Below are 27113 nucleotides of genomic sequence, written 5' to 3'. Positions count from 1 at the left end.
CATACTGTTCTCCCTAGTGGCTGCATCAATTTAACTTCCCACCAACAGGGCAAGAGTGTTCCCTTTACTCTACACACTCTCCAGCATTTATTGTTTGTAGATTTTTTGATGATGGCCATTCTGTCCCATGTGAGGTGATACCTCATTGTAGTTTTGATTTGCATTTCTCTAATGATTAGTGATGTTGAACATCCTTTCATGTGTTTGTTGGCAATCTGTATATCTTCTTTGGAGAAATGTCTGTTTAGGTCTTCTGCCCATTTCTGGATTGGGTTGTTTGTTTTCTGGATATTAAGCTGCATGAGCTGCTTGTACATTTTGGAGATTAATCCTTTGTCAGGTGCTTCATTTGCAAATATTTTCTCCCATTCTGAGGGTTGTCTTTTCATCTTGTTTATGGTTTCCTTTGCTGTACAAAAGCTTTTAAGTTTCATTAGGTCCCATTTGTTTATTTTTGTTTTTATTTCCATTTCTCTAGGAGGTGGGTCAAAAAGAATCTTGCTGTGATATATGTCATAAAGTGTTCTGCCTGTGTTTTCCTGTAGGAGTCTTATAGTGTCTGGCCTTACATTTAGGTCTTTAATCCATTTTGAGTTTATTTTTGTGTATGGTGTTAGGGAGTGTTCTAATTTCATTCTTTTACCTGTAGCTGTCCAGTTTTCCCAGCACCACTTATTGAAGAGGCTGTCTTTTCTCCATTGTATATTCTTGCCTACTTTATCAAAGATAAGGTGACCATACGTGCATGGGTTTATCTCTGGGCTTTCTGTCCTGTTCCATTAATCTATATTTCTGTTTTTGTGCCAGTACCATACTGTCTTGATTACTGTAGCTTTGTAGTATAGTCTGAATTCAGGGAGCCTGATTCCTCCAGCTCCATTTTTCTTTCTCAAAATTGCTTTAGCTATTCAGGGTCTTTTGTGTTTCCATATAAATTGTGAAATTTTTTGTTCTAGTTCTGTGAAAAATGCCATTGGTAGTTTGATAGGGATTGTATTGAATCTGTAGATTGCTTTGGAGTATAGTCATTTTCACAGTGTTGATTCTTCCAATCCAAGAACATGGTATATCTCTCCATCTGTTTGTATCATCTTTAATTTCTTTCAGCAGTGTCTCATAGTTTTCTGCATACAGGTCTTTTTCTCCTTAGGTAGGTTTATTCCTAGGTATTTTATTCTTTTTGTTGCTGTGGTAAACGGGAGTGTTTCCTTAATTTCTCTTTCAGATTTTTCATCATTAGTGTATAGGAATGCAAGAGATTTCTATGCTTTAATTTTGTATCCTGCAACCTTACCAACTTCATTGATTAGTTCTAGTAGTTTCCTGGTAGCATCTTTAGGATTCTCTATGTATAGTATCATGTCATCTGCAAACAGTGACAGTTTTACTTCTTTTCTGATTTGGATTCCTTTTATTTCTTTTTCTCTCTGATTGCTGTGGCTAAAACTTCCAAAACTATGTTGAATAATAGTGGTGAGAGTGGGCAACCTTGTCTTGTTCCTGATCTTAGAGAAAATGGTTACAGTTTTTCACCAGTGAGAATGATGTTGGCTGTGGTTTGTCATATATGGCCTTTATTATGTTGAGGCAAGTTCCCTCTATGCCTACTTTCTGGAGGGTTTTTGTCATAAATCAGTGTTGAATTTTGTTGAAAGCTTTTTCTGCATCATATGGTTTTTATCCTTCAATTTGTTAATATGGTGTATCACATTGATTGATTTGCGTAATTGAAGAATCCTTGCATTCTGGGGATAAACCCCACTTGACCATGGTGTATGATCCTTTTAATGTGCTGTTGGATTCTGTTTGCTAGTATTTTGTTGAGAATTTTTGCATCTATGTTCATCAGTGACATTGGCCTGTAGTTTTATTTTTTTGTGACATCTTTGTCTGGCTTGGGTATCAGGGTGATGGTGGCCTCATAGAATGAATTTGGGAGTGTTCCTCCCTCTGCTATATTTGGAAGAGTTTGAGGAGGATAGGTGTTAGCTCTTCTCTAAATGTTTGATAGAATTCACCTGTGAAGCCATCTGGTCCTGGCCTTTTGTTTGTTGGAAGATTTTTAATCACATTTTCAATTTCAGTGCTTGTGATTTGTCTGTTTATATTTTCTATTTCTTCCTGGTTCAGTCTTGGAAGGGTGTGCTTTTTTAAGAATTTGTCGATTTCTTCCAGGTTATCCATTTTATTGGCATATAGTTGTTTGTAGTAATCTCTCATGATCCTTTGTATTTCTGCAGTGTCAGTTGTTACTTCTCCTTTTTCATTTCTAATTCTGTTGATTTTGAGTCTTCTCCCTCTTTTTCTTGATGAGTCTGGCTAATGGTTTATCAATTTTGTTTATCTTCTCAAAGAACCAGCTGTTAGTTTCATTGATCTTTGCTGTTGTTTCCATCATTTCTTTTTCATTTATTTCTGATCTGATCTTTATGATTTCTTTCCTTCTGCTAACTTTGGGTTTTTCTTGTTCTTCTTTCTCTAATTGCTTTAGGTGTAAGGTTAGGTTGTTTATTTGAGATACTTCTTGTTTCTTGAAGTAGGATTGTATTGCTATAAACTTCCCTCTTAGAACTGCTTTTGCTGCATCCCATAGGTTTTGGGTTGTCGTGTTTTCATTGTCATTTGCTTCTAGGTATTTTTTGATTTCCTCTTTGATTTCTTCAGTGATCTCTTGGGTTATTTAGTAGTGTATTGTTTAGCCTCCCTGTGTTTGTATTTTTTACAGATTTTTTCCTGTAATTGATATCTAGTCTCATAGCATGTGATCAGAAAAGATATTTGATACAATTTCAATTTTCTTAAATTTACCAAGACTTGGCTTGTGACCCAAGATATGGTCTATCATAGAGAATGTTCCATGAGCACTTGAGAAGAAAGTGTATTCTGTTGTTTTTGGATGGAATGTCCTATAAATATCAATTAAGTCCATCTTGTTTAATGTATCATTTAAAGCTTGTGTTTCCTTATTTATTTTCATTTTGGATGGTCTGTCCATTTGTGTAAGTGGGGTGTTAAAGTCCCCTACTATGATTGTGTTACTGTCGATTTCCCCTTTTATGGCTGTTAGCCTTTGCCTTATGTATTGAGGTGCTCCTATGTTGGGTACATAAATATTTACAATTGTTATATCTTCTTCTTGGATTGATCCCTTGATCATTATGTAGTGTCCTTCTTTGTCTCCTGTAATAGTCTTTACTTTAAAGTCTATTTTGTCTGATATGAGAATTGCAACTCCAGCTTTCTTTTGATTTCCATTTGCATGGAATATCTTTTTCCATCTCCTTACTTTCAGTCTATATGTGTCCCTAGGTCTGAAGTGGGTCTCTTGTAGACAACATATATATGAGTCTTGTTTTTGTATCCATTCAGCCAGTCTATGTCTTTTGGTGGGAGCATTTAATCCATTTACATTTAAGGTAATTATTGATGTGTATGTTCCTATTACCATTTTCTTAATTGTTTTGGGTTTGTTTTTGTAGGTCTTTTCCTTCTCTTGTGTTTCCTGCCTAGAGAAGTTCCTTTAGCATTTGTTGTAAAGTTGGTTTGGTGTTACTGAATTCTCTTAACTTTTGCTTGTCTGTAAAGGTTTTAATTTCTCTGTCAAATCTGAATGAGATCCTTGCTGGGTAGAGTAAACTTCGTTGTAGGTCTTTCCCTTTCATCACTTTAAATATGTCCTGCCACTCGCTTCTGGCTTGCAGAGTTTCTGCTGAAAGATCAGCTGTTAACCTTACGGGAATTTCTTTGTATGTTATTTGTTGCTTTTCCCTTGCTGCTTTTAATATTTTTTCTTTGTATTTAATTTTTTTTTTTTTGCAGTACGCAGGCCTCTCACTGTTGTGGCCTCTCCCATTGCGGAGCACAGGCTCCAGACGCGCAGGCTCAGCGGCCATGGCTCATGGGCCCAGCCGCTCCGCGGCATGTGGGATCTTCCCGGACCAGGGCATGAACCCGTGTCCCCTGCATCGGCAGGCAGACTCTCAACCACTGCACCACCAGGGAAGCCCTGTATTTAATTTTTGATAGTTTGATTAATATGTGTTTTGGAGTGTTTCTCTTTGGGTTTATCCTGTATGGGACTCTCTGCGCTTCCTGGACTTGATTGACTATTTCCTTTCCCATTGTGGTTTTGATTTGCATTTCTCTAATGATTAGTGATGTTGAACATCCTCTCATGTGTTTGTTGGCAATCTGTATATCTTTGGAGAAATGTCTATTTAGTGGTTTGGAAAATTTTTAAAGTCTTTATTGAATTTGTTGCAATATTGCTTCTGTTTTATGTTTTGGTTTTTTGGCCTTGAGGCATGTGGGCTCTTAGCTCCCTGACCGGGAATTGAACCCGCACCCACTGCATTGGTAGGCGAAGTCTTACCCACTGGACTGCCAGGGAACTCCCATCAGCTGTCTTCTTGAATGTTTTTCTGTCAGCAATTGGGAATGACCTTCCTGCTTTTCTCAAAATTCCACAAGTTAGCGGCCAGGAGGTCATTGCCAGAGCTCTCTGAGCTCCTGGAAATGATCAAGTTCAACTGCCTAATTTTACAGAAGGGAAAACTGGCCCAGAGAGGGATAAGAACTTCCCCATGGTCACACAGCAGGTCAGAGCCCATGCTACCTCTGGATCCCAGTCCCTGCTCCTCAGCCAGTGCTCTCAGTGTGTAAGCATTCATGGGACGTGTTCAGGAGTCAGTCATTTGAGCCTGTCATGGGCTAGGTGATGGGTGGGAGGAACAACAGATGTGAAGCCCTCAGCGTCCCTGTCTGCTTCTGAGAAGTTCAGAAGGGTGTTTCCCAGCTGGGGCTGAGGCTGAGGTCAGTTGAGAGCACTCACCTGAGACATAAGAGAATCATGCCAGCAGAAAGGGAATGATGGGAGGGCTGGGATTGTGTGACTTTAGACCCAAGGCTGTCTTGCATGGTTGGGCTTAATCACTGGACAAGAATGCCATATCTAAGGGGGAGGGTGGTGCTATTCCTACAGAGATTGTACATTTATGTATTTACTATGAGATATTTCCAGCAGATGGCAGTAAAAGGTCTTGTTCTAATAACATCAACACATTGGTTTTAATTTTCCTATAGATGGAAATGTCTTTATTTATTTATTTATTTTTGGCTGCATTGGGTCTTCATTGCTGCCCATGGGCTTTCTCTAGTTGCAGTGAGCGGGGGCTACTCTTTGTTGCGGTGTGCGGGCTTCTCCTTGTGGTGGATTCTCTTGTTGCAGAACACGGGCTCTAGGCATGCAGGCTTCAGTAGTTGTAGCACACAGGTTCAGTAGTTGTGGCTCATGAGCTCTAGAGCACAGGCTCAGTAGTTGTGGCACTCGGGCTTAGTTGTTCTACAGCATGTGGGATCTTCCCGGACCAGGGCTCAAACCCATGTCCCTTGCATTGGCAGGTGGATTCTTAACCACTGAGCCACCAGGCAAGTCCTGGAAATGTTTTGAGGGGATTTTTTTTTTCTAATTTGCACAAAGGTGTCATACGGCTGGCAGTGGCCCTGGTCCCCTCTACCCTGTAGACCTCAGGTCTCCCTGTGTGAGTTGAGTCTGGTTCCAGCCTTGTCCAGCATTCATTGCCTGCTCTGTGGGTAAATTTTGTGATCTCTAAAGTTTGGGGTAAGAGCACCCTCTGGCTTCTTAGTAGAGAGTCACAGCACATTAAAGGCTCTGAGAAGACCTGCGTGAAGAAGCTGGTCTCATAATCCAGGGCGTCTCACATGTATTTGGCCATGGGACCCTTTTTTATTTTTAAAATTTTTATTGGAGTATAGTTGATTTACAATGTTGTGTTAGTTTCAGGTGTCCAGCAAAGTGAATCAGTTATACATATACATATATCCACTCTTTTTTAGATTCTTTACCATATAGGCCATTACAGATTATTGAGTAGAATTCCCTGAGCTATTCAGTAGGTCCTTATTAGTTATCTATTATGGGATCCTTTTCTAAACTTTTCATGCCCTGAAGGGCCCTGCCAGCTCTGACTTCCAGGGACCTGTGGCTCTAGGGTGTATGCCAAGGATGGCCTGGCTGTCCCACTGTGGGTAGGGAGCACCTGTGGGCTGGGTCCTCTGCAAGTTTATGGCCTAGTGGGGGAGGTGGGGGAGGCAAGGCACATACACATACATGCACACAGACCCACCACTAAGATCGTCATCATTTTCTGGGGACCCAGAGTACCTGGAGCCATCACATTTCATGAGTGTGTGTGTGTGTGTGTGTGTGTGTGTGTGTGTGTGTGTGTGTGTGTGTGTGTGTCTGTATGTAGGAAAGGAAAGGGGTAATAGCCTGAGGTGGGGCAGCAGCCCAGGGAGGGGGTGGGCAAGGTCAGGTTGAGGGAAGTTATTTCGTACAGGTAGCCCCCATAGGCAGGTAGATTATCTAGGGTACCCCCAGGAGTCAAGGGTACCCATTTAAAACTCCTCACCCTCTGCCCACCACCTAAGCAGGAGGGCCTTGTTTGCCACCTGCTCCTTGGTGGGGTGCAAAGAGTTCCAGCCTGGGAAGCAGGAGACCTGGGCTCTAGTCCTGATGCTGTGGGGGTCACTATCCTTTGCCAAGCCTCAGTTTCCCCAATCCATAAAATGGAGGCCTTCGACCTGCTGCTCTGTAAGTTTTCTCTGGCTGCTGTAGTGCTGTAATTTGAGGCTGGGGCTCCTCGTTCTAGGCAGGGGTGTGACAGCCCCATGCGTTGGACCCTCCTCTGTCACTGTCCCAGGGTGGATGATGGAAAACCAGGAGCAGGCAGAAGATGGGCTAGTTCCACCCCTGTGACCGGGTAGCTGCCCAGTGAGATTTCCTAGAGCAGAGCAGTGGGGTGACAAGGCTGCCACACATGCCAGCCAGCCTGGCACAGCCTGCAATCTTCAGGCCACCCGCTGTTGCCCCTGAAGGGTTGCTGGGTGTGGACGGGCCACGGGCTGCCCCTTCCTCCACTAGGGGCCAGAAGGAGAAAAACTCCATTCCAACCCCAGCCAACGCCTTGAGATATCAGACTCAGGAAGACCTCATCCACTGCCGTATAGCAAATTTTCGAAATTTTGCCCATTTTAATTCAAAATGTGATCATGCTTATGGTTTAAAAATTTAAGTACAAAACAATAGGGGAAAAGTAGATCCTCTTCCTCCTGTCTCACCCCCTCCCCTCCCGCCCTCCCCGGTCCCCAGTCCTCCCCCATGGACGCAATTGCTACTTTGCTTATATATTGCCTCAGGAAGATCTATGCATATACAAACATACATTTGTTCGTGTAAATATTTAAATAGAATGGGTTTGATTCAGGAGTCTCAAGCCCTTAAGGTATAAACATGAAAGAGTTTTATTTTTCCAATAACTGCTCAGATACTCATTTTGTTGACACCATCTTTCCCCGCTGGATAGCAGCCTCCCTTAATGATGTCTCCAAGGAGGTCCCTAACTTTTCTCTCCCTTGCTGTTGTTAAGGCAGATTCATTTTTGTTGCTAAGGCTCCACCCATCCATCTCGGAACTCCAACCTCATCTTTCACGAAGGCCCTGCTAGCGCCCTCTACAGGCCACTGGGGGCTGCGCTGCCTGTTCTCCACGCCTCCCCCTTGACTTCCCCTTGCACCCCCATTCACTGCCTCAGCCAACAACTCCCTGCTCCCAACAGCGGGATGTCTTTCACCCTCCCGACCTCCTCCCTCGTCACTTCGTCAGAAAAGCTGCCCTCAAGCAAGCTGTCGCCTGCACCAGGTACAAGCGTCTCACACCAAGGCCCTGGCCTTCTCTGAACTGGGCTCTTGGAGAGCTTAAGGACTGTTCTCAACAGGTTGCCGTTTCTAACCATAATCCCTGCCCTGGATCAACATTGCAGGGCCAGGAGGCGCTTGAGATTAGGAACCACCAGGCCCTGATATTTCAAAACACAAACTGGTGGGGCAGGGAGCGGCCCCCACGCTGCTGCCCATCTCACTCGGCACAGTGCCCGTCACTGCTGGGTGCCAGGTCCAGGCAGCACACACTGCTCTCGGAGCCACGGCCTAGGGGGAGACGGGGAAACCAATGGGCAAGGGGACCACGGAAGCTCAGAGAGGCTCCAACTAAGCCTGGGGTCCACAAAGACTTTCTGGAACTAAGATGTTTTAGAATGCTGGGGCTGGTTTCCCTCAGACAGTTTTGCAATTATGCGTTTTGTGGAAGATGCTTTTAGGCAAAAGTCAGCAGCAATTTTCTTTCATGAAACTTCTTACAAAGAGAAGATGCTATTGTCCTTTCAGCAGCTGGCGGGCCAGATATGAAGGCTGCTGTCTGCCAGAGGTGCCGAAGTGGCCTCAGGGCCCTATTTGGGTGCGTGTTTGAGTGTGAGGGGTGTGTGCTGGTGTCCTCTTAATGACCCTAACCTGGGAGATGGGGGGGTGGGTGCAGGGACAGGGGTGGCACCAGCAAGTCTGCGCTATTCCAGCAGCCCCCGAGGGGCTGGCCCAGCCCAGGCCTCCCTGTGGGGGATTTGAATCTGTCCATTCCAGTTCCTCGGCCTAAGAAGCTTCCTCAAGGAGAGGGTCTGGATAACTGGAAATTCAGTCAATATTTATTGATCTAATCCATAGACCTGCACAGCACAGGGAGTGCAGCGGGAAGTGAATCAGACCTGGACGCAGCCCTCAAGCCGCCCGGCAGAATAAAAAGTGAACTCTCGCAGTGGGTACACCAGGGCCGAGCAGCAGCCAGCCTGAGAGGGACACCAGCGGAGCACGAGGGAGCTCGAGGAAGGGAGGGGTCCCCCCACCGGCCCGCCTTGAAAGGTGTGGAATCTAGGCAGGTGGAGATGGGGAGGAGTGCTGGATCCAAGGGACCGCCAGGTGGCAGGAATGGCGTGATGACAAGTACGGAGGTGAGAAAGCCCATAGTGGAGCAAAGGGCTCCTGGAGTCAGAGAAGGGGCAGGGTCAGTCTGGGAAGGACAGAGGGGCTGTGCTGACCCACCTGCCACAGGGGCATGGCTCCCCAGAAGGCCACCCACTCGAGGTTCACCCACGGATCTGCTCCCTGAGGCCAGGGGTCAAAAAGAAACGTCTGCAGGATCCATGCTGCTCGGTCACATGAACAAGAGAAGCAGCCTTATTAACACTTCACGAAGAGGTGTGCCCTCTCGGCTGTTTCTTGAAACACAGGCTGTCTCAGCCTATACTGCCCACTTTCCACTGTTGTTAGCAGACGGGTCTCAAGGAAACAGGAGGGTAAGTGTTCTGTTAAATGGCCTCTCTCATTTGGCCTCAGCGCAACAGGGAGGTGATAGGGGAAAGTGGCGACTGTGGCTCACCCGAGACCCCACAGCCCACCCGAAAGGGAGGCCCTCACTACTGGCTCAAACAGTGGCTGCCAGGCAGGAGTGAGTACCCAGGGCTGCTCCAAGCTCCTGCTCTTAGAAACCAGAAACCAGGATTAGGATTTGTATGGGAAATCACTCCATTTGTAATTTTGGGCTCAAATTTCTTTAAATACTGGGTAGGCCAAACAAGGCCCACCCAGTCTGTGACCTGCTAGGTAGTGGGAGCTGTGGAGGGGTTTTGAAGCAGAGGAGGGTCAGGCTCAGAACTGCTCTGGTTCAGGGCTCTGCTGCCTGGGACAGGGTCCCGAGCCCCTGGCCCTCTCTGCAGCCTGCCAAGAGGCCCCTGTCTGGGCGTTGCTTTCCCCGAGCTGCATCAGAAGGACAGTGGGACCTGCCCCAGCCCCCCTCCTGCATCCCTCCATGGGATGGCAGCCTCGGCTCGTCCTTTTCCCAGGAACCTCTCCTCTGCCTGATGAAACCCAGGGCAGGGCTAAGCTGCCAGCCCTCGGGTCCCAGCGATTCCCCTATGACCAGGAGCTCAGGGACAGATGCCCTGCGCTCACACCGGTAAATGCTGTGATAACCCAAGGGGGTTACACTGGGCAGGGCAGCCCCTGAGAACTGCAGGGGCTTGTTGGGATCCGTTTTACAGACTTCTAGGATGGCAGAGGTGGGGGTCCTTGGCCATTATCTAATCCACCCTCACCTGATGCCGAATTCCCTTCACAATGGCCCACACATGGGCTTGACCAATCTCTGCTTGAATACTTGCAGAGTTAGGGAACTCATCACTTATGAACAGTAATAATAACAGCTGACATTTGAGTGCTTACTTGTTTTCACTGTAGGGGCTGATTTTAGGAACCAACAGGAATAAGTCTAAGGCTTCTAGTCCCTGAAAGCTTATCAAATATTTGAAAACAGCTCTCATGGTCCACCCTGGAGCCATTTCTCCCCCATCCACTACTGCAAAGGTCACAGGTTCCAGCTCGTGTCACTAGTAATGTCCCATTTCTTAATCCGGGTGCTGGTGGCATGGATGCATCCATTGTGTAATCATTCATAAACTCTACACTTATGATTTGTACACTAGGCTATATGTAGGTTATACTTGCATCAGAAAACGTCAAACAAGAAAACAAAAGAAACAGTGGAAAGAATGCATTAAGGAGTGTGAGGTTGAAGGTGTAAGAAAGAGAAGGATCGATGGATCCTGAAAGGCTCCCGAGCTGGTGGGAGGGTGGGGGTTGGGATCTGGAGCCGGAGGGGGAGCCGACCCAGGACAGAGAGGGCAACTTTCCTGTTGTAAGTGGAAAGATAGAAAAGCAGGAGCAGATGGGAGCATATTTGGTGCTGAGAAATGAGGAAGGTCCTCCCTGGTGGCTTCTGTTTTCTCTGCCAAGTAGGAGGCAGGAGGCAAGGCCATCTCAGGATGGGGTGTGTCCAGGTGTTTGAGGTGAGTGGAAAAGGAAGGTGGCAACCCTTCCTGCGGAGAGCAGGGACGAAGACGTGTCATGGGACTGTCGGTATCCTGGAAGCCCATCCCAGGTTGGTGACATGAATTTAGAGTGGAGCCACTGGCCTGCTGGAGACTGTCTCCAGCAAGGCTCTTCCGCTCAGGTGTAGGTGGGTTCACCTGGGGTTTGATCGGCAGTGCCACTGGGAGACGAGGGGCATGGGAGTTGAGGGTATTGCCAAGATGTTACCGAAATGACGGACCATGGGATCTAAGCTGGCTCTGGCTGGAAGGAAAATGCCCAATGCAGGGAGGGGAGACAGATGGGGTTGGGGGCTGGAGCCTCCAGGAGGTCCAGAACATTCCCCAGAGGGAGCAGTTGAGCAAAGCAGAGGAGAGGTGGTTTGAGCCAGAGAGGTGGTAAGGACTTGAACCAGTGATGTGGGAGCAGAGAGTTATGGGGCAGCAGTTATGGACGATTCCTTATCTCTCAGGAGCCACGTGCCCTGCTTGGGGGCCCAGGAAACCCTAGAAAGCAGGAAATGCACGGAGCCAGCCCAGCCTGGGAGCACGGCAGTGACGGGGAAAGGCCACGAGATGGCAGCACCAGCCTGATGAAGCCTCAGCCTCCCCCGGTGGCCTTCCTGCTGCGCAGGCTCTTCTTATTGCTTAATCGCCTACAGGTTTTAAGGCTTTGGGTGAAATGAGGAGTTTATGTGAGCCTTCCCCCGTCCCCACTCCCAACCTCCTTTCATGGAACCCCTGACTGAGTTCTGGAGGCAGAAAGGCGTTGATTTGAATCTTGGCTCTGTCGCTTATCAGCTGCGTGACTCCAAACAAGGTACTAACCTCTCAGTAGCCCGGGTTCTTCATACGTAAAAAGAGGCTAACCAGAGTACCGACCTCACGGGGTTGTGTGTTAGGCTCAAGGAGATGGTCGCTGGGGGGAGGGGGAGGGCAGCCAGAGCTTTTTGAGAGCAGTTGTTACTAATTGCAGGGCCCCCCTCTGGGCCTCATAGAAGGCTGTTAGGTTGGGATGATCAGAGGAGGGAACCCAGACTTGTCTTCCTAGGGATGCCTAAACGGCATCCAAGCCCACGGCCATCTGGCTCCAGTTCTGTCCACCACACCAGGTGGCCTCCCCAGCCAGTCCATAGCATCGCATCCCAGCTCCCTGGGGCCAGGAGCAAGTCCCTTTGTAATAGTGAGATGGCTTCTGTACAGCACTCAGAACTTGCAGGGTATTTCCAAGCCTAGGAGTGACAGGATGCTTTCTCATAGCACCGAGTTGTAAAGTATCAACCCAGTGGAGAGCACCTTGGATGTTTTGAGTTTTCCTTCCTTCCTTCTCCTTTCTTCCTCCCTCCCTTCTCTTCCCCGGCCCTCCTTCTTCTCCTTCTTCTTCTTCTCCCTCACCTCCTCCTTTCTCTCCCCCCTTCTTTTTCTTCTTCACGTGCATTTCAGAACAATGAGGATGCCCAGTGGCTGTGCAGCAGTGTACTGTTTACAAATATTTCCCTGACATGCTCTGGCAATGCCTGCAAGCAGGCATCAAATCTGCCCACTTGCAATGCCTCTATGCCTCATCCCCACCCCAGACACAGAAGAGAGGGCCCTCCAGGCAGCAAAGTGTTGCTACTCCATTCCTAGGCCTTATCAGAAGAGGCCTCCACAGCCAGCCCACAACAACATCGGGCCAAGGGAGCGGATCCCACCAATCACTGGGGCCTGCCCACTTGCCCACCCGTTCCCATCCCCTCCCTGGTCCTGGAATCGGTCTGCTCTCAGAGTTGGCTGCAGCCGCAGGGTTTCCTGTATCCTCTGCCCTTGGCAGCCTGTCCCCCCAGGGAGAGCACAAGTTCCTCCGAAGCAAGACCCCAGCCCTTGGCACCTTTGGGTCTTTGCACTGTTTTTACTCTCAACACTTCTGACAACAAATGTGGTGGGTTTCTTTTTTCTGATATACATACCAACAACAAATTGTCCAACTCTCTGGAAACCAGCTAGGTGTCCTACAATTCAATTCAATTCTGACACCAACTCCATGGAGCCTCAGACCCCACAGGTTGAGGGCTCAGTCCCACAAGGTTGCCCCCACTTCAGACTCCAGTCACAAGTATGGGGTACCCAGGGTGCCCAATCTGCTGTCCAACTTGGTGACAAAATCGAGGGTTCCCACACATCCCCTTCACTTTCAATAATTTGCTAGAACGGCCTATAGCACTCAGGAAAACAGTTAACTTACTATCACTGGTTTATTATAAAGGATACAAATGAACAGGGTACCAGGTCCAGAGCTTCTGTCCCCATGCAGTTGGGGTGTGCCACCCTCCCTGCAGGCGGATGTGTTTGCCAACCCAGCAGCTCTCTGAACCCCCATCATTTAGGGGTTTTTCTGGAGGTTCATCATGTAGGAATGATTAATTACCTCATTGGTCATGGGTGATTATGTCATCTCCAGCCCCACTTCCCTCCCTGGAGGGGTGGCGTGGAGCTGAAAGTTCCAAGCCTCTAATCCCTGGGTGGGCTCCTCTGGTGCCACCAGCCCTCATCCAGAAGCTATTTGGAGCCCACCAAGCCCACCTCATTAGCATAAATTCAGGTAAGGTTGAGAGGGGCTCGTTATGAACAACAAAGGCTCTCCCATCACCCCCATCACTCAGCAAATTCTATGGGTTTTAGACAGTCGAGTCCAGAACAAGGGAACAGAGCAAATATATATTCCTGATTCTAACACAATATCATGGGACCCCATTGCAGGGCAGGGCACAGAGTAGGTCTGCTTAATGAAGGAAGTACAGTGTTCTGTGAGCCTCACCATGAAACAAGGCTGCCACCTCCCCCGGCCCCGAGAGCAGCCAGCACCAGCTCACCCCTGTGGGGTCAGGGGCATCTCGCAGGGGTTTTAGACCCAGACAGAGCTGGTGTTACATCCCAGCTCCATCTGGGGTTCCCACAAGCCCAGATTTCTCAGGTCCCTCCGTAATAGGGGCACAAGGCGACGCCGGCCCCTCAGGGCATGTGACAATAATGAGACAGTTGGATGTCAGGGGCACAGCAGAGAGAGGGTAGGATAAAGGTGGCTGCCTTGGCCTGTAATTTAGACAGGAAGGTCTGGCGGCTGGTGGGAGGGCCTCGTGGGGCCGGGGTGGTCCTGAGGACTGCGTGCTGCCGGCCCAACTACGCCCCTGCTTCAGCCAGACAACGAGCCTCTGGAAGGTGTTGGCACGCAGGAGGGTCCCTCAGGCGGCGCGGGGGTGGGGTGCGGGGAACAGCAGGGGATCAGGGAGGAGCGGGTGAGACTGCAGGAGTCTGGGGGCAGGTGGAGAGCTCTTCCGGGTTCTGGGGAGCAGGGCTCTGGGAAATGATGGGGTCGGGCTCCACGGTGGAGAAGCAGCTGCGGCAGCACCGAGAGCCGGCTCACGGAGCGCTCCACGCCCGCCTGCGCAGGGCACCTGGCGGCCCGGCGCCTCACTCTCTCCACCTGTGAAGTGGGGCAGCAGCGCAGGGAGCGCCGGAAGGAGGAAGGTTTGCAAACCGGGAAGCGCCGGCGGTGGTGGGCGGGGCGGCGCCTGGAGGCGGAGCCCGGCCTGCGGCCCAGCAGAGCCGCGAGTCGTCGTAGTGGCCGAGGTAAGCAGAGGCGGCGGCGGCGACGCGGCGGCGACAGTAAGTGCGGGCCGGCTGTCGGGCGCGGGTCTGGCCCCCGCCCAGCTCTTCAGGCCCTCGGTCGCCCACTGGGCTCGCGCAGTCGGCGGCCTCCCGCCGCGGCCCTCCTGGGGGGCTCCGCGGGAGCCTCAGGACCGCGGCCTCTGTCTTGGCGCCTCTCGCTGTGGCCCCCTCCCCAGCGTCCCTCCGCTTCCTCTCCGCCCTCTCTCCTCCTCCCCCTGCTTTCCTCTCACTTTCCCTCTTTCTGGGTCTCTACTTTCTCCCCCAGATTCTCTGCCCTCCTCCCCATGGATTTCCTGAGACTGGACCTCACCGCCTGGATATGGGGGGCCTGGGTATGGACAGGTCAGCCCAGAGTATCCAGAAGGTGGCTGACTGTCCAAACTGGGAAGCCTGAGGCTGGGGGTGTCCACAACCCCCAGGCAGATTCTGCCATGGCCTCTGGGTGGCACCGTGAGTTTCCCAGCAGTGCTTTCCCGTAGGTTAGCTTCACCAGCCCCCCTGCCCCCGTTTCATAGGTGAGGAAATAGAGACACAGGCGAGATTGCCAGAGTCAGTAAGAAACTTCCTGGAAACCAGCACCCAGACCTGGAGGATGGCCTGCAATGACTCCAGGCCCCGCGAGTGTCTGCTGCTTTGTGCAGCGGCTGCCCCTTGCCCCAGGTCACCCAGGACGGGAGCAGGGCTGAGCCCAACCAGCTCCTGCAGGTGCCTGAGGAACACACTCCAGGCCACAGCCAGCCCACCAGCCGAGGCTCTTCCTTACCTTTCTCTTTAATCCAAAAGCCAGCAGCTCGTTTTCATCAAGAGTAATAAGACTGTGCTCACTCGAGTGCCTTGGCCTGTGACCTGGGTGAGAGGAAATTCCAGGCTCCTTCGAAGCTTTGTCAAGGCTGAATGGTCCTGGACAAATAGCTACCTGGAGCTGAGAATGGACGCTGGCAGAGTGTGGCCTGGGTGACTGAGCTGTTGGCCCCTGCACCCACACTTGGAGCTGGAGCATCTGGAAGGAACCACTTGGCCTTTGTCTGTTGTCCTACGTGGGTCATAATTTTTACATTTTAAACGCTAATTTAGAAATGGTGTGTGTGTGTGTGTGTGTGTGTGTGTGTGTGTGTGTGTGCGCGCGCGCACGCATGTGCACGTGTGGCCACACTGTCTGGTTAGTGCTGAGCTCCCTGTGAGCAAAGCTGGGAAAGGGCTCTGCTCAACCAGGGGAGTTTAAAATAGACTTGCTGACTCGGATGCTCTGGGTATCCGGCATCCGCCTGCCTGCCTGCTGCAGGGTATATGCTGCCCCAGCAGGGGAAAACATCCTGGCTGCCCCCATTCATTCCGGAGTCCATTCATTCAGCAAACATTGATGAGGGTGCCCTGCAGTGCTGCCTTCACCGCTGCTCACAACTCACTGGCCAGGAGCCAGCAGACGAGGGTGCACGTTGCCAGCCACCTGCCTCCCAGGGACGCCATGGAGTCCACATGGGCTCAGACTGCTTGGCTATGTAACCTTACTCTTACTGTGTGACTTTGGGCAAATTGCTCAATCTCTTTGAGGCTCACTCTTCACCTGTGAAATGGGTCTTAGAGTACTACCTACTATACTGGGCTGTTGTCAGCCTCAAGTGCTAGGTACAGACCTTGACATGCATGAGTACTGGATTTAATTTTAACTATCGGGAATTCTTACTGTTTGAATGTGGGACCAATCAAGTGACTTAAGTCCTCATCCTTTGCTTCTGGTAAAAAGGAGACAATAATTTCTGTCCTGCCTAATTCCGGGAAATGTTGTGAGGCTCTCCCGAAATAGTAGCAGAGCCTGATGAGGCTCTGTACCTCTGTGACACAGTGTTCCCATCTCACCTGGCCTGGCTTGATGCTCTGAGTTAAGGCTCAGACTCCTACGTGAGCCGAGATGCATTGATTTGTTTATTGCAGAAGGGACTACAGAGTATCCCATCTCAGCTTTATGGAAATATTTCCCATTTATCAAGCTGCTGTCATGGCCTGTGTGCTATATAGGGCATAGAAGCAGGCGTGCTACCTTGCAGCCAAACTCCGCAGCCAGCCGGCCAGGTGACCAGCCGAGGATGGCAGGGAAGATGCTGACGTTTGTCAGCATTGCCAGCCAGTCGCAGTTTACAAAAACCATTGGAAAAAGGCTTCCCTGGGTTTGCGGATGGGGATGGGGAAGGTGAGGCTCAGAGCATGGTGACTTGCCCAAGGCCATCTACACAATTGTTACTGGCAACCTGGAATCTTCGATTTGTCTTAGCTGCTACCACAAATGGGGAGTTGCTGTCTCGTGGTGGAATGTGATGAACAGAGGTGGGGACCCAGGCCGGAGCTGCAGGCTCAGGCTTGGCCATTGGCCTGGTTTGTGACCCGTTCTTTGGACCTCGGTTTCCCCACAAGTGAAATGAGAGAGTGGACTATTAGATGTTTCAAACCAGCTTCTGGGGGCAGCGCTAGACACCATGAGGTTGTTTGTTGTTGTTAATATTATTTAATTTGAATGCCTTTATTTTTATTTATAATCTTATTTTTGAACAGATAATACATTCACAAAGTTCAGAATTCGAGAGGCTCAGAAGAGTATGCAGTGAAGTCCCCACCCTCCCCATCCCTAGCCTCCCACCTCAGAGGCAACCGCTGTTTGAAATTTTTTGTGTCCTTCCAGAGGATATACGTACATATGTGTGTATTTTCTCCTTCCCATCTACCCCATCCCTGCTTTTTTGCACAAATAGTACCATATTCTGCACACTTTTCCTGCTCCTTACTTTTCTCACATAAAGTTGAAGAGTTTAGAGAGCACTGTGTCCTCATCAGGGGTCCTAATTCCTTTTGTTATGGCTGCTTAGAAAGTTCGATGCCTTGAGACCAGATTTGCCCTTGCAGATTGATTGCCACAGGCCCCACCATGCCGCATTGCCTTACTCCCAGCTGCCCCACAATTATTTGCTACTCCGTTGCCCTTGTATGGACTGGGTGGGGGGAACCTGAGGTCACTTACAGTGTGACATCTTATCCTTCTCCCTAATCTTTAAACCTGAAGCTCTCGAACCACACCTTGGTGACCCTGTAGACCTCAGAGTGGGGACATAGTCAGCTCTGTAGGATGGGTGAGTCCCGGCCTCAGCTTCTGATCACCTGCCCCATCTCTGCTTCTCTCTCTGCTCCAACAGTGGCCATCGTCTCAGAGGATGACTTTCATCAAAGCTCCAACTCCACCTACAGAACTGCAAGCAGCTCTCTCCGAGCTGACCAAGAAGCACTGCTTGAGAAGCTGCTGGACCGCCCGCCGCCCGGCCTGCAGAGGCCCAAGGACCGCTTCAGTGGTACCTACATCATCTTCTTCAGCTTGGGCATCGGTGGCCTGCTGCCATGGAACTTCTTTGTCACGGCCCAGGAGTACTGGGTATTCAAACTCAGCAACTGTTCCAGCCCAGCCACAGTGGAGGAGTCTAAGGGCTCGGACATCCTGGTAAGGCGTGTTCCTCCTGGGAGGCGGTGAAGGGCAACTTCATTTGGGTGCACCCTTCCAGGGAGGCTTGCAGCGTCCTAAGAGTATGGATGCAAATTGGGAAGCTGTGTGGAGTATAGTACGTAGATGGAATTCACTTCAGGCCTAAAACATGCTCTGTGTTGTATATGAGGCCTCATGCTTCAGGTGGCAGGGGAAGATGGAAATGGATAAGACACAGCCCCAGCCTTCACATTGCTTAGTATTTAACTTGGGGAGGAGATGCAAATGATGATTCTGTGCCGTGTGGTATGGTAACCAAGAATTCAGAGCCCATGCCTCCAGGAGTCTGAAGGAGTGGATATAATAGTGCTAAGTTCAGCTGTGAGTTGCAGAAAATTCCATAAGAGCAGTGGCTACCACGAGATAGAAGGTCATTTTTCTCTCATGTGCAAGTCTGGAGGGGGCCAGCCCAATGCTAGTGTGATGTTCCATGTTTGCAGGAACCTAGTTACTCCACCATGTGTAGCTTCCATGTTCAAGATCACTTCATAGTCTAAAATGGCTGTTGGAATTCTAGCCATTACATCAAGTAGGAAGAGGAAAAGGACAGTTATAAGAACATAAACACTCTGGGAAGTAAAACACATTGCTTTTGCTCATATCGCATTGGTCAGTCGTGTGACCACAAGCACTGCAAAGGAGTCTGGGAAGTGTAGTCTTTTAGTGTTGTCTTTATCCCGAGAACCATGTACCCAGCCCAGAGAGGAGTCTGTGTAGTTATGCAAGATGGGGAATTGAAGACTGGGCGTAAGTAGTCTTGTTATTAGGGGAGCGACCTCTGCAACTTAGAAGGATGGGGAGGAGACATTCCAGGTGGAAGGAAAACTCTGAGCTATGGCAGGTTGGGAGGAAAGTTCAGATGTCTATTAGGAACAGTGAAGCATCTGGTTTTGCTATATGTGGGGTGCATATAAGAGAGAAATAAGGCTTGAGATAATTTCCTGGGCCTTGAAGGCTTTGCTTGGGCCTTGAATGTCAAGGTGAGGAGTCTCAGTTTGGTTGGCAGGTGGCATCAAGCCCTCTCTCTCCACCTGGGGCTGCTTATTTTGTGGGGTGACTTTTCCCATGGGCAGGGAGAGTGTTAAAGAAAAAATTATTCTGCCACTTGTTAAAGTGGTAAGGAAACCTTTACTCAAGACTGTTGCAGTAAGGGAGAGAGATTGGGCTCAGCTCCAAATACTGCAAGGACAAGTGGGGATTTATAGCTAAGGAGCAAAGTGAGGGGGTCAGTGGTTGGAACATTACTAAGAGGAATCATCAGGGTAGAGGGATTTTTTTTTTCTCATAAATTAAGGTTTCATTATAATTTGGTTTAGTATAAAAATTGTCACTAACCTTACTTGGAAAGTAGCCATAGCATTTGAGAATTATTTCTTTTTTTAATGTTGAAGTATAGTTAATTTACAATGAAGGGTAGGGGGATTCTTGCTAAAGGCAGGCCAATGACATAGACACCAAGGGTGGGGGATGAAGAACTTGATCAGATCTCGAGGGTGATAAGATATCAGGGGTGGGGGGATTCTCCATAAACTGACTTCGAGGGATTCTTGCTAAGACTGAGCTGGCAGGTGGAGATAGGCTGGGGGCTAAGGTCCAGGTTTAGTGGAGAAGAGGGTTCAGCGTGGTTACTCTGTCAGGAGCCTCAGTTTTCGCAGCTGATCTAGGGCAAGGTCTGCTCTCTCTTGAAAGCTCATGGATGGGGGAAGCAGGGTGCTCTAAAGGCATCCCAGGCTGGGGGTTGCCAGCTGCCCCTCTCCTCCAGGGGTGCCCCAGGGGACAAGAAGAGGATACCCTAGCAGACCCTAGCCATACCCATCAACTGGCCTAGGAGTTGGCTCGCCACCCCTTTTCTGAGAGCGCCTTTGAAATCCCTGACCTAACCCCACGGAACTTTCAATGAGTCTGACGCATTGACTGAGGCATCCCTATCGTCTGTCTGGAAGGGCTCTACCATGACTATGCAGTGGAATCACCCAGGGAGCTTTTTAAAACTTCCAGTCTGGGCCCTACCCCAGAGATTCTGATTGAATAAGGCCGAGGTGAGGTGTGGACATGGGCATTTTAAGACTTCACACTCCCTCCTCCAGCCCCAGCCCCTTGGTTCTGACACCCTGTGAGGGCCTCTCCCTGTTAACTGAGGAATTCACACATGCCTCCAGAGGCCAGAGCAGTGCGTATAAACTCATTTCTGCAGTGAAGGGCTGTCACAGAACCTAGTATAGTAATTTAGAGCGTCCTACTCAAGGCGTGGTCTTGGGACCAGGCATCACTGGGAGTGTGTTAGTGATGCAGAGTCTCAGGCCCCCAGACTGACTGAGTCAGGAGCTGCCAACACGCCGCCCTGGTGACTGGCAGGCATGGTAGAGTTTGGGAAGCACTGGCTAGGGCAGGGCTTTTGGAAACAGACTGCATGGATTCAAACCCTGCCTCTGTTCTTAGCTCCCTGGCCTCTCGGTGCTGCCTCACCTTGCAGGCATATAACAGGAGGATAATACACCCACCAACTTCTTAGGTTGTTGTGAGGGTTAAGTAAATTCATAGGCATGCAAAGCACTTAGAGCAGGGCCTGGCACCACTACTGCGAGTTCTGTATAAACATCATGATTGTTATTATCCTTCGAGGAATGGGGCCACACTGTTAGCTGCATGTGGCCCTGCTGTATTTCCAGACGTCTGGCTTAGCCGGGGTGCTTTATGATCCACTCTCATTTACCAGTGACTCAAGCGTCCCAGCTTTCTGCCAGCCTCCGTAAATCAGCCAGCTCACTTGGGCTTCATCCAGAAGATCCCTGTCTGTCTGGGCCAGCACCCGGCCTTGGGTGGCCCCCAGGGCTACATTCCATGTGCGCCTGTCCTGCCTCCTCTTCTGCCCGCTGCCCTGGCCCCAGCAGCGGGCTGCCCAGGGCAGGCGAGGATGTGCGGTCCAGTCCCTGGGAGTGGCCCTCGCCCAGCGGAGGTGTGCCGTGAGCGGCTCTCGCTGCGAGGCAGTCCCTTCCCAGCTGCAGGCACTTAGCATTCCAGGCCCTGCTGCTATGCTTTATTGCCTCTTTCCAAGTGCTGGCAGGTGCAGATGTAGTACCTGCGGCTGCCCGGAGCTCCTCGCTCTTGGCATCGGAGATGAGAGACCTGTCACCCCTCGATTCATGGGCCAGGTTTGGGAAGCAAGCATGCTGGGGTGTTTCTGCATTTTGTGCGCCATTTTTCTTTGCCTAATTCCTCATTCCTGCCACCGGCCTCCCCAGTTCTTTTCCCCTCTCTTCCTGATTTCCCTGCGAGAGGCGGCTGGTCTGTGCTGTCACTGAGGGCTACTCTGGGGGGAGCGAGCGGGGGAGAGTCAAATGGGTCTGTCTCCAGCCACCACCTGCAGCTCAATTAGCTGTGGGCCTGGATGTTGGTTGTTCTCCATACTTCCTTTTTATATTTCCCAGGGACGGATACCATTGGGTGGGGAATTTGACTCCGTAGGGGTGTTTGCACAGACCCCCTCCCCGGTTATGTCACTTTCAAGGTCACCCCCCTTCTCAGGATCATTTTCTTCTGCCTGGAACACCCTTAGGGTGGTTTAGAAAGCATTCTCAGGCTCGCCTGCCCCCTTGTCTCCGTTCTCTGGAATAAGAACTTTGAATAAACTCACCACAAGACTGGGCCCAGAGCCAAAAAATGAGAGCATAAAAGAGGAAGAACTGATAGGAAAAGATGGTGCTTTGGGGAGCCGCCTTCTGAGCCTGACTCTGGGCCACCATGCTGGCAAGGGTGCCAAACACACTGTCTCTCATTAACCCTGTTTTTGGGTTTTTTTTTCAGGCAAAAAGCCAGAGGCTCAGAGAGGTTCGATAGCCTGCCCCTAATCACATAGCTAGGAAGGGCTGTAAACAGTTTTACGGAGAATTTAGGGGGATAGATGACTGCAGAATTTGTCCTGCTCGGAGGGTAGTGCAGAGGGGACTGTCCTGGAGACAGAGGCCACCCCACACCCTGATGTGACCAAACCGTATTATCTTTCTTCCTGTGGAGAGCCTGACCTTGGTCTGGCCTCCTTTTCCACCCTGGAAGCCCAGGTGCCTTAGCTGTACCCCTGGATTCTGGACCCAGCTTCCAAGCTGTCAGCATCCCTGATCCCTTCCCCACACCACCTCTACCACATCCCCCTGCCCCCCACCCCAGTCCTCCCCTGGCTCTGGGGTTCGTAAACCATCCCTGATCCTGTGGGGGCCTCCTTGGCCTCTCCTGCAAGCCTGTAGCGCTGCCGCTGGGCCAGGGACTATAAGGCGGACACACACACCCTTTCTGCCCCAGAGAAGGTGGTGATGACACCTTCTCCCGGTCATCCCCTGCCACGAGGCCTCCACGGCCCCTGCCCACGCATTCTTCCCATTCGCCTTGGCCTGCCCAGGGCTCCTCTCTGAGGGGGCTGCAGGACATGGCCAGGTTGTGGGTGGGACCCACAGTCCGACTTGGTGTCAGCGGGGCCAGGACCCACGCCTGGCCATCTGTTGCCATCCCGTCCATCCCCTGACCAGAGGTGCTCCAGGGGCTCAGACCAGGGAGTGGGGCAGGAGGTAGGTGTGTCTGTTACTCCTGGGAACCTCCCCTGCCTCCACTTCTGAACTACGGGCTCCTCATCTGGGTCCCCAGAGCCTGGCGTACTTCCCCATCAGGTCCTCACCCCACAACTCATGGTATTGAGGACTTATTGTGGGGTAGCAACACTCTCAGCACTTTGCCTGCATTAACTAATTTAACCCCCAGCACCCTGTGAGGTAGGAACTGCTATTATCCGTGGTGACAGTACCCTTTTCAAAGATGAGAATGCCTCCCCCGCCAAACGGTTTGCTCTTTTGGAATAGTGAATACAGTTCTCTTACTCTACATCCCTGTGCCCCCAGCACAGAGTTGCACATGATAAGTATTTGTTGCTTTAGTTATTATATGGCTGGGGAAGGAAGCCCCATCACCCCAATCCAAGATAGGGAAGGCATGGCTTTACAAGGGAGCAGAAGATCTGGGGGTCACAGTGGCCACCACCAAAGGAGTTCTGACGTTTCAGGTGGGTTAGCAGAGACATGAAGTGGGCTTCCTGCATAGGGAAGGGATCCAGGTTGATCTGGTTCAGAAGATCTCCGAGCATCTTCTCATTTATGGCACCTTTGTCCTGGCCCAACCCCTCAGCCCCGCAAAGAAGCAGGATAGCATGACTTGGGAGCTATTCTTACGACTAAGGGCAGACATCCCAATTCAAGAAGAAGGGCTAAAAGCAACCAGGATGAACTAGTTTTGAGAAGGACAGATTATCAGAGGTCTTGGTAACGACCTGTTGATTTTACAAAGTCCCCACCACACAGCCTGTACCTGCCGCCATTGGACCCACCATCTTACTTCATCTGCAGGATGACCTGGTGAGTTAGGTGCTGTAGCCCCAGTTTTCAGATGGAGAAACTGAGCCTCACAGATTTGGAGACACTGACCCAAGGTCACTGACTAGCAAGTGACAGAACTGGGCTGTGGACCAGCCTGGAGGTCAGCGGAGCCTGTGCTGGTAACCAGCGTACTCTGGCCTCTCCATCTCCCCTAGCGTCCTCCGCTCTGGCTGTACGGTAGAATCACCCGGAGAGTTGTGAAAACCTACCCGCCTGCCCCACCCACCTGATTCTGGTGACGTTGAAGGAGGGGCCTGGGCAGAAGCATTCTTAAGCCTTAAGGTGAGGCTAACACGCAGCCCCATGACCCAAGAGAAAGGTTAGCAGGTGGGGGTGATGAATAGCTGTCCTCTGCCTCTACCAGAGCATCCATTGAATGGGCTTAGGCTACATCATGAGAGACTGAGGTGAGCCCTCTAGAAGGACTTCCTGCAGTGCAAGTGGTCAAAGCTGGCAGTGGAGGGGAGAATGAGAGCAGGCTCCCTACTGCAAGTCCGAGGAATGGTTTTCCTTAACCTGGTCTTCAGAGAGTGTGGGGTGCACTCTGGGACCCTTACAAACGGAGATGGTGATGCCAGAAGCTCAGCCTTTTTTGCACCGGTGCCGAATCAAATCTCAGAGACAAAGTTTTGGGTAATGTAGAAAAGAAGAGCTTTATTGCTTTGCCAGGCAAAGGGGGACACAGCGGGCTCCTGCCCTGAAAAGCTATGTGTCCCAGCCTGGAGGATTTGGTGAGGAGTTTTATAGCAATGATTCAAGGGTGGGGTTGCTGATAAGATCAGGGTGTGTGCAGGGCCTGCACTCCCCTAATCCGGTCTCAGGTACACGGGCCTCTCACTGTTGTGGCCTCTCCCGTTGCAGAGCACAGGCTCTGATTTGTTTATTAATTCCACGATATTTATTAAGCAACCTACTGTGTGCCAGAAGCTTCCTTTTCCTTATCTCTTTTGCTCCTTACTACCGCCCTCAGGGATAGGTATTATTATACCCATTTTACAGAGAAGGGAACCAAAGCTCAAAAACTACAGGTTATCTGTTCCCAGGCACAAAGTCAGTGACTCAGGCCAGGCCAGGCCAGGCCATCTGAACCCACATTGTCCATGCCCTTAACCCTGGGCTCCATATCAGCCTCTCCAGATGTTTTCAGGCTACACCTTTCATCTGGCAGGACGCACATGTCTGTAATGGAAGCAGCAGTTTCACGAAGCAGCATCTACACTTAAAAAAATCTCTGATTGTAGTTTTCAAGGAGGAGCAAGTGATCATCCGTGCTGACCTTATAAATGGCTTATAAGCCACCCAGGCTGAGGAGGATGGAGAGTTTGCCTTTGGATTTAACCTCGTGTGGGCCCTTGGTGGCCTTGGGGAGCAGCGACATGGGGGTGGGGGCAGAAGCTGGACCCGAGGCCATGAGGGAGAGGATGGGGGAGGGACTGGGGAGACCGCAAACCTGGGAAATACCTCTAGGAGTTTTGCTCTGCAACTCTTTCTTTCTGGAGGATTGGAGCGGGAGTTACAGGGGATGTGTGGTCAAGAGGGTACGGATTTTCTGGGTTTGTTGTTTTTTTTTTTTTTTTTTTTTCTTGGCGGTACGCGGGCCTCTCACTGCTGTGGCCTCTCCCGTTGCGGAGCACAGGCTCCGGACGCGCAGGCTCAGCGGCCACAGCTCACAGGCCCAGCCGCTCCGTGGCATGTGGGATCTTCCCGGACCGGGGCACGAACCCGTGTCCCCTGCATCGGCAGGCGGACTCTCAACCACTGTGCCACCAGGGAAGTCCGGTTTGTTGTATTTTTAACACAGGAGAAATAGCAGGTAGTTTGTGTGCTCATGTGAATGGTCCAGTGGAGAGGGGACCGTGGGTGCTGAGGACGAGGAAGAAACATAGCTGAGTGCAGTCTGCGAGCAGACAGGGCCTGGGCTCGGGGCACAGTGGAGGGGGTCCTGGAAAAGCACGCAGATGATTCATCCTGAGGAACAGGAAAGAAGGCAGTAAAAGTGAAAATGAAATAAAATTCTGGTTGTGACCCATTAAGTGGATTTCATATCCTTTATGAACAGGGTTGCAACCTGTCATTTGAAAAGCCCTGCTCCACCCATTTGCCTGTCACCTCACATCCAGCCATAAGGATGCATTTTGCCCACAGAGGAGGAAAGTGAAGCAATAAATGACTTGCTGATGCCACAGGGCTATGAAGACAAGAGTGGGGGCCGTAACCCAGGGGTATCTATGAGTCTGTATCAGGTTTCCTGGGGCACTTGGCAGACACCCAGATTCCCAGGCTCCGCTCTGCTGGCTCCTCCTCCCTGGGGTGGGCCTGGGCACTGTTGCCAGGTGCTCCTGACATGGCCAGCTGGCAGGGTAGCAGGTATCCAGGTCTCCTCTGTCCACATGCTGTTCCTTGAGAAGCACCATTCTGGTGTAGATGGATCGTGACGCTCCTGCAGTCCACTCCTAGTGCAACTCAGACCTCTCCGAATGGAAAAGGTGCCTAGATTCCATTTGGCAATCTACTTCTTAAGAGCAGAATTCTGAAGAATAGTGCTAAGTGAGGGAAACACCCTTCCTTACACCATGAAAGCATTTTAAGGCAGGATTTTGCCTGAGCCCTGTCATCCCAGGAAAGGAGAAGTTGGGGGCAGTCTGGGGGTCAGGCAGGTTAGGATGGGGCTATAGGCTTCCTGAGCAGGGCATGGGTGAGTGGCCACCAGGCAGAGAGGGCAGGTCCCTCCTCCCAGCTGCCCAGTGGCCTGGGCTAGCATGGATGGCTGCTCTAAACCATTTTTAAAAATTAGAACCAAAGTGAGTCATTTTTTTTTAATTCCCTTGTCCACCCTGTGATTCTAACTGCAGACCCAGCCAGCGTGCTATTCCCAGTAAATACACCTGTGATGGCTTTTTCTTCTGTTTTTAGCTCTTGCTGTGTCCTGCAGAGGGAGAGAAAAAGCCCGACCTGAAACGCTGTCAGTCATGCCTTCAGTGGCCTCGACTTCTCTCTTTATTTTCTCCCTGTGTGCTCAGGGCCCCTGTCCACAGCTGCGCCCTGCTCCCTGGCCCTCCCAGGCTCTCGATCGCTCCCCCTCTGCCTTCGGTTTCATTTCTTCCTGCACACATCCTTAGAATCTAGAGGTGATTTCCTCGACAAATTAGAACGCCGCCTGGGCCTTACGTGCTCGATCGTCTCGAGTACCCGGAGAGCAGAACCAAACTGTAGTCTTTGCCGGGCGCCTTCATTACAGGGCCATCTTCTGGGAGGGATCCGTGGTGGCAGCAGCGACCTGGGAGGCCCTCTTGGGAGTCCCATGTGTGTGCACACACACGCACGCACGCATGCATCTGAGGCCTGTAGCAGCCTGTGGTTGCCCACATGAACCCCCAAAGAAAAACAGCCTCCCTGTAGAGGAGAGGGCATGTTGGGTGAGGAAGTGCAGCTGGGTCTGCTCAGGACTGCCTCTTCCTGGTTGTTCTCCTGGGTTTCCTTCTGCTGAGAGCAGCTGGAGCACCGCCAGGCCACCTCATTTTTTTTTTGTTTTTGTTTTGGTTTTTTGTCTACCGCTTCCTCTTTAGGCACATGCCACAGGGCCTGGTCCCTGTCCCTATCCATCAGCCCTGGGTTGCTGTGTGTGTGTCAGCCCTCAGGGGGCTGCAGAAGCTGAGGGGAGGTGGGGAATTTCCTTGGAAGGCCTCTTCCTCCTTGCCCTGGCCACATGATCAGGCTGCAGAAGAGGAAGGACAGGCTGGCCGAGCGTCAGCA

General features: G+C 50.7%; 1 protein-coding gene across 1 annotated transcript in view; it reads left to right on the top strand.

The window, feature by feature from the left end:
- Positions 1–17535: 17535 nt before the first annotated feature.
- Positions 17536–27113, top strand: part of SLC29A3 (solute carrier family 29 member 3) — a gene marked incomplete at both ends in the record, with an annotated part of 36198 nt that continues 26620 nt past the window's right edge. Inside the window, one exon of the mRNA XM_082854635.1 lies at positions 17536–17901. Within this exon, the coding sequence (XP_082710761.1) occupies positions 17536–17901 (366 nt within the window). The remainder of the gene's footprint in view (positions 17902–27113) is intronic.

This window comes from Leucopleurus acutus (genome assembly GCF_964270905.1).
Source record: "Leucopleurus acutus genome assembly, chromosome: 14".
Classification (NCBI taxonomy): domain Eukaryota; kingdom Metazoa; phylum Chordata; class Mammalia; order Artiodactyla; family Delphinidae; genus Leucopleurus; species Leucopleurus acutus.
Note: the sequence above shows the minus strand (reverse complement) of the source record. Positions and strands in the feature narration are given on the sequence as shown.